This window comes from Triticum dicoccoides, chromosome 5B (assembly GCF_002162155.2).
Source record: "Triticum dicoccoides isolate Atlit2015 ecotype Zavitan chromosome 5B, WEW_v2.0, whole genome shotgun sequence".
NCBI classification, from domain to species: Eukaryota; Viridiplantae; Streptophyta; class Magnoliopsida; order Poales; family Poaceae; genus Triticum; species Triticum dicoccoides.
The window spans coordinates 290,753,049-290,761,056 of NC_041389.1; the positions used below are offsets into that span (position 1 = coordinate 290,753,049).

Below are 8,008 nucleotides of genomic sequence, written 5' to 3' on the forward strand. Positions count from 1 at the left end.
TTGGACTCTAAACATAATAGTACGATAATAACATTTTAATATCATATGAGTTAAACATTTAATATATTTTGGTTTTAATAATTTTTTCATATCATACGGTACTAATCATTTATTTACAAATAATAATATTTGCAGCGGCATGCACATCATTCACAACAGTACATTAAATATAAAAAAATATTCACAAAATTACGGCGTCATTTATACCTCAGCTTCAATATGGATGTCATTGCGAATGCAATTAAGCCTCACAATAGTTTGAATAAATATCTGTCACCAATAATATATGAACGGAGTCAACCTATTATCACATGAACATAAATATTACACACAAATTTTTCTTTCTGCTATGAAAAGTATGAAAATAGCACTTGCATGCATGTGGTCATCACCTTAAAAGGGACAGCGAAGACCGACACACAATTTTTTACCTAATTACATACATCATTAAGTACATTAGCATGTAGTCTTAACATAGAAAATTTAGATTATTGTGACATAACAAAGTAGACCTACGGTTTCCTAACTATACACTTATTAATAAACATACCACATGCAATGACCAATTACAGTACAAACTTTTCTTAATTACCATATTAAGATCTTCTCGCATGTCAAACTAAATTTATGCATTTCAAAAACCTAATGTTGATCTACGATACCGTAAATTCTGGCTCTAACCGAACCTAAATGTTCAATAAAAGTATTAATTACAAATTAATACTAATGGACGCAGCTAACATTAATACACCATCTTCAACCTACACTTCTCAAGAAATAGTATAAATGCAACATATGTCGTTTGAAATTATTTATAACATCCAAGCACTAACATCGCATAGCTAATGATGAGCTAAAGGACTAACTGCTTACCACCGTCCATGCACAAAAAAAGTCCATGTACTGCAAAGCTCATACCTCGATTTTCCCTTCGTACTTCACTTCGCACGGCAAATCCTACTTTGGAAACTCCAAATGACTCCACAAAGTGCTGAAATAATGCCTAAAACAACAGGGAATACACATCTTAGGAACTAATCAAACAGAACAAAAACATCATGCATGCGAACGAAACCAACAAAAATGGATAGATCTTACCTTAATCTATCTTTTCTTCAACTTCACCATCTTCAAAATCCAACTCAAAATCATGAGTGAAAGTGGCTACCGAGTTTTTATTTCTGTGTGTTGTTGTAGACTTAGAGAGAGCAGAGATGCAGAGAAGGCAACCAGAGAGATTCGAGAGAGAGCGTTTGCGCACGGAGCCGCGGCTGTACGTATAAAAAGAAGAGCATTGTATTGTCGGCAGAACGAGCTAGAACTCACCTACCGCGGCCTTGGATTCCAGCATCGTGGTGTCTCATCACACACGGCAACAACAACGCTGTTGGGCGGCATGCCCGAGTGCTGCCGCGTCGGCTGCAACAATAGACTGAAGCGGGAATCACACGGTGCTTTAATCAGTGTCGTCTGCGTAGGAATCAGTACACAAGCCGTCAAAGTTTAGGCAGGAATCTGATTCCAGAGCATCGTCACTTGTGGCAGAAAGCAAAACAAGACATCGAATTGGGTGATGTCACCTCCGCCGCAGCAACAGGCGAGGCTGTCAAACTCGGAGCGCATGCAACAGCTACAGTGCTGCCGCATCATGCAGTGGCGGCATGGCTCGCCGTCTGGGCCCGCGCACAGCAGGAGCTGCTGGTCTGGGAGCGGCAGCAGCAGCGGTGGCTGCCTCGTCGAGTGGCGGCAGGTGCCACGTGTCGCCTGCCGCCATGGCTGAGTGGGTCTTTTTTGTCAATTTGATCCACAGGTAATCCTTTTTGGCAATAGCGTTGGGAGGTGGTCCTTTTGGACAAAAAATATATTTGTAGATAGCCCTCTCCCCTAACTATTATTTGGCATTTACTATCAAAGTAGGAGGTGGGTATTCCCAAAGAAAATAGCGAACGCATTTTAACCATCTTGTTTTCACCAAAAACTTAGCTGCGGGTTTTAAAATGGTTGCGATTTATTGATGGAATAGACCGAGGATGATGGTTTGACTAACACAATGAGATATCATAAAATAAAAAATAAACACAAACATAGTTATGGGATAAATACTCCTTCGAAATAAGTGTGCGACATGTCAAAATGGCACCCTTGTCGACAACTGAGGAACGAAAGGAAACCTTGTCTAACCTGCCACCTCACAATAAGAGCAACTCTAGTAGACACCGCAAAAATTCGACCCGCAAAACTCGTTTGTGGTTTCACGAACATCTCGTTTGCGGGTCGAAAATATGCGTCGCCGATCAGATACCGCATCTAAACCTGCATAATTTGAAAAAACGCTTTTGCGGAAGAAATTGCACACACATAGTTCATCACATCACATACTACATAGTTCATACATACTACAGGAACAACAAACTAAGCATAGATCATACCAAATGTTACGTTAACTAGTAGTAGAGGGGGTCAGATCTGACGACGGCGAGGTCGCGACAAAATGGACGATGCCGTGAAGGCCGAGCGACGCTCAATCCTCCTCGCCGGAGCTGCAGAGGTCCATGTACTTCGCCGCCTGTTCCGCGCGGATGCGGCGCGACTCCTCAGCCTTGTCGTTGGCGGCGACGGCCTGCTGCCACAGGAGGGCTTCGAGCTCCTCGGCGTGGCGCAGGCGCTCCGCCTCCTCGCGCACGCTCCGCTCGGCGATGGCGGCGGCGACGGCGGCGAAGTCCGCGACGTAGTCCTCGGGCCCGACGACTCCGCGGCAGCCGAGCGGAGCGGGCTCCCCCTTCACCGGGACGAAGGCAAACAGCGCCGGTGGCTCCTCCTCCTCCTCGTCGTCCGACCACTCCCTCTTCATGGGGAGGAAGCCCGCGCCGGAGGACGAGGAGGATCCGGCGTAGGAAGATCTCATGGAGGAGAAAGACGCGCTACGACGGTCGTACTCCTCCGTCTCGCGGCGGTTGAAGCTCGGCGGCGGCGACATCCCGCGGTTGGTCCACCTCCAGGCGCCGCGCTTCCTCGCGCCGTCCGCCCGGACGCGCCGCTCACGCTCCGGGTCGCGCTCACGGCCGGTTTTGCTGCCGGAGCTGCGTCCGGAGCTCCACATTCGCCCCCACATTACGGCTGGAGGCGGGGCGGGTGGTCGCCGGCGGCGAGAAATTGCGAGAGGGAAAAGGGGAATCGGGTGGCTCGCGACGACGGAGGGATAGGGTTTGGACTCGCAAAAGGGTCGCGGAACCGCAGTTATACCGCTCGGGGCGTGCGGTTTGCGTGCTGCGGCAAAAAAAATTGCGAGCGGGGCGAGTATGCGGGCTCTATTCTGGCCGGAAAATTGGGCCGAGCCCGCATACTCGCTGGAATTTTTGCAGGCCGGGCGTTTTTTTGCTGGTCGGGCGTTTTGCGGGGTCTGCTAGAGTTGCTCCCAGATCAACACATTAGTAATTTCGTCGAGTTTAGAAAAGGTACATGTCATTCTACCTAAAGAGAATTAAATGGAAAAAAATAGATACAACAAACTAAACACCTATACATTCGAAAGTTTAGTTCCTGCATCCCCTCCCACACGAATGCCTTATTCCAGTTATCTGTGCATTCCCACGAGGCACTTGCTCCAATCATCCTTGCATTGGCAGGATGCTCCCGCTTTGCATCCACGCCACGGCACAGCGCACAGCACTGTTGTTGCTTTGGATGAGCTAGGCCAGATTGGCTGTGCTGTGCGTCTCCGAGGGACCCCATGCCCACCCGAGTCCCAACCACCATGACAGTTGACAGGCACGGGTCTCGCCTCTCCCTCGGCCTCGGGTTAGAAATTTTTCATCAAGTCCAGAACGGCAGCTGAAACCACACCAATGAAATTTTCTCAATTGGACGATGCTATAACTGTTCTGGAAAGTTAATCGTTCAGAATTGACTAGCGAACGTTCCTTCCTTCCAGTTCCAGGTAAACTGGAGCAGAGCGAGCAGCACCCAACTCTGACCATCCGACGGCAGCAGGCCAGCAGCCGGGGTTGATGGATTCCATCCCCCAAAACAGCCACGTTTGGTCCAAATCCAAACTTAAAACAACTTTTAACAATCCACCACGAGTACTCCACTGAGATCGTGTTGTCCGCGGTTGCCGGCGGCGCTCCGTCCGCGAACTGCGATGCTTCTTCCTCGTGACAGCAATGGCGACGACGCGCGCGCCCCGTTACTCGCCAGCTACCGCGTCCCGCTCCCGCCGGCCGATCCCCTCCTAGACAAGCCTCGTCGGCCAGAATGGCTCAGTTTCTTGCGCGATGGCCGGACGTCGGAGGTGGATTGGGGCTCCGTGGGCGCCACGTGCAGGGAGTGGATCAAGCACCCCATGAACATCGCGCTGCTGCTCTGGCTCCTCTGCGTGGGCGCCTTCGGCGGGATGCTCGTGCTCCTCCTCCTCGGGCTCCTCGACCGGGCGTTCTCGGCGCCGGCGGCGAGGGCCCACTGGGTCGAGGTCAACAACCAGGTGCTCAACGCGCTCTTCACGCTCATGAGCCTCTACCAGCACCCGCCCCTTTTCCACCACGTCTTCCTGCTCGGCCGCTGGCGCCTGCCCGGCGACGCCGCCGAGCTCCGCGCCGCGTACTGCGGCAAGGGCGGCGGCCCGCCGCGCCGCGGCGAGCGCGCGCACATGGCCGTCGTCGTCGCGCTGCTCCACCTCACCGTCGTCTGCCAGTACGCGCTCTGCTGGCTCTACTGGGGCTTCACCGAGAGGTCCCGCCCCGAGCTCGTGGAGGACGGCTTCTTAGCGCTCGGCGTCGGAGCGCCGGTGGCCGCCGTCGTGTACACCGTGTGCAGCCCGCTGGGAAAAGACCCGTGCGGCGACCTGGCCGCGTGCCCCGACGCCGCCTCGGTGACACAGCAATGCCCCACGGCCCCCACCAAGGCAGCGCACGGCGTGGTGGTGGTCGAGCCGGAGTGGGCAGGCGGCATGTTCGACTGCGGCGGAGACGCGGCGGCGGGGTGTTGCCTCTCCCTCTCCTGCACCATCTGTGTCTTCGGGTGGAACGCGGAGAGGCTGGGCTTTGGTAACGCATGCGTGCACGCCACCACGTTCGCGCTCCTATGCTTCGCGCCGCTGTGGGTGTTGGGCGTCACGGCGCTCCGCGTCCACGACGTGGCCGTCGGCGACGTGGTCGGCGGCGCCGGCGTGCTGCTCTGCGCGGGCGGCCTCCTCTACGGCGGGTACTGGAGGGTCCAGATGAGGAGAAGGTTCCGGCTCCCGGGGAGCGCCGGGTGCTGCGGCTCCAAGTCGGCCACGGACTACGCACGGTGGCTGTTCTGCTGGCCGTGCGCGCTGGCGCAGGAGGTGCGCACGGCGAGCCGCTACCACATCGAAGGCGAGAGCTTGTTCCACAGGAAGGCCGCCGCCGCCGCCACGACCGATGAGCCATTGCTCATCGCGCCGCACAGGATCGCTATTGCGGCGTCGGATCATGAGGGGTCATCAAAATCAGACGGGCACTTGGTGGTGGTTGTTCATGACGAATTGGTTCCACCGGCTGTGGTTCAGGTTGTGGCGGCGGGAGACGACGACACATGCGAGCAATGCAACGTCGTTCGTGTTGAGAAGAAGATTGAGGCCATCGACGTGGTAGAGGAGGATGAATCGTCTTTGTTGGCGTCCAATGGAGAAATGGTGGACCACGGATTGTCTGGTGGAAGGTGGAGGGTGGAGAAGGTGAGAAGGATGATCAGTGTGGTCACCATGCTGTCCTTGCTCGTCCTTCTGTACACAAGGGGATTTATTCTTTAGGGGTGCATTGAATTTAAAGAAGATTCTTATTTTTTGGGGGGAAAATAGAATTTAAAGATGATTATGTAAATGGTTTTAGGATTTTACTGTATTTGCATAGAGCAACAAGATTAACAATCAACTGTACATGACTCTGTAATTCACGACGACGTTGCAGTTTGAAAAGAAACATGTTTCAGGTGTCTGTTTTTTCTTCTCGAGAGTATACCAATGGCATATCATATTTTTATAGAAGGGAGAAACAACCGTTTACAAAAGACCTACATAATGATACAGACATCATCGCATGTACACCTACACCAACAAAAATACGTAGTCTACTCCCTCACTTCCAGGCCTTGATCTCATTTAGGATTTGTTGCACTAGCCTTGTTGGCGTTCTGATATGTTACATGAACACCCTCGCGTTCCTTTGTTTCCACAGATGTCTGGAGGTGGTGAACACCATTGAGTCGAAACCCCGCTTGTCCGGATGCCCAAAACTTTCTCGTGTCCGAGCCCACCATTCTATAAAAGAATCATTCACCTCCAGAATGACCACGTTCACCTACAGCGTGTTGAAACAGCTATTCCACACCTCGCATTGAGTAACAACATGGTCCACATTGTCTTCATCCTGCAAACATGTGTAGCACACCAAGTATGTGTCCTGAAGTCAATGTCGAGCCCTGCGGTATGAGGTCCACAAATGATATTGTGTAGCTAGCCATGCAAAGATTTTGCATATTGGGAGTTGCCCGACTTCTCCAAATGCATGGGGTTGTCTCACATCGAACTAGACCTTGGCAAAGCCTGTTGTAGGATCGACTTTGCCGTGTATACACCACATTGGAAATATCATCCTTCATCGTGTTGCACTAGAGCTTGCTGCACATTCCGACAATTTTTGATGCGCTTGTCAATTGCATAACAATCGGAGATGCAATATCAAAAGCCGCAAAATCGTGAATCCATCGGCCAGTCCAAAACAATACTCTATCACCAGTTCGAACTGTTATGGTCACCAAGCTATGAAAAACTGCTCGTGCTTTCTTGTCTACCATTAAAGCTAGCCCCTGCCATGCCCTTCAGTTTTCGGGATGGGTTCATCGGCGCTTTCTACCAGAGAGCTTGGCCAATCATCAAACATGATATCATGGTAGCGATGCTCAAATTGTATGTTTGCGCTGGAAGAGGCTTCGCCAAGCTTAATAGGGCGTTGGTGCTTGATTTGCAGTTTGGATATCAAGTACTAAGCTTAATACTTGATATTAAGTTTCTTGACGGAGACTGAAACTTGCTCTAATACATGTTTTTTGGTAAAACTGAAGGCTATATCTTAAATAAAACCAGATTTTATAAGAATTTTCTTACGGGAATAAATGATTAAAGACAAGTCCTCGAAGAAACCAACATTATTTCCCTTCTACTTCAACCGGTGGTATGTCATGAGCAAAGCTCATTTCGTCACTAGGCTCTTGTCGAAGCAAACCTTGTTAAAACTCAGAAGCTTGAAAAAGCAGCAGTCAGGAAGTCATCCATTTAGACCAGAAAAAAGACGATGACCACAAACCTATCGCCTTCCCGGAGACTGCGGCACCGAGAAGGGCCGGAAGACAATCCCATCACGGGCCACACATATGAGAGGCCTCTAATACATGTTAAACAAAACATTTGCCATGATGACATGTTTGTCTCCAAGGGAAAGATTGAATGTTGCTCACATACATATAGAGGTATACCGGACTGGCTTACAATACATGGCAATAACAGATACGATCTTATCAAATCGGTTACAACAGCATGACCTATGAAGCAACCATCATCGGTTAGCTAGGGCAACGCTCTGCACGGTTAGTCTGTTAACTTGAGTTAAGTTGAGTCTATTTTTCCATGAGCCTGGAGAAGATCATACAGAAAAATCAAAACGTGTTTGTAATACTCTTTAGTTTAAGGCAACGTGTTTGTAATACTCGTGTACATCCAGTAAAAAAACAAAAGAAAACTTGGCCGTCCTCGCCTCGCTCCCTGCTCGTGCTGCCGCCATCTCGGCGGCGTGCGCCCTCGCCGCCCTTTGCCATGGCGGACGCTACCTCTGCGTCCTCCCTTCCCCCTCCTCCTCCCCTCCCTGCTGGCTTTGTCCCCGTGCGTGTCGTTGAGGGGGCTTGCCCACCGGCGGTGAGGTCTGCTTCCTTCCGGGACGCATTAATGGCGCCTGCGACGGGGGGCCCTTCTGCCCTTCGGCCTAGGCTCAGGTCG

General features: G+C 51.0%; 1 protein-coding gene across 1 annotated transcript; it reads left to right on the forward strand.

Annotated features, from left to right (window-relative positions):
• Positions 1 to 4,141: 4,141 nt before the first annotated feature.
• LOC119309407 lies at positions 4,142 to 5,913 on the forward strand. The gene has a single exon (XM_037585415.1). The coding sequence runs from the start codon at positions 4,142 to 4,144 to the stop codon at positions 5,768 to 5,770; it is 1,629 nt and encodes a 542-aa protein (XP_037441312.1). The 3' UTR covers positions 5,771 to 5,913.
• Positions 5,914 to 8,008: the final 2,095 nt, after the last annotated feature.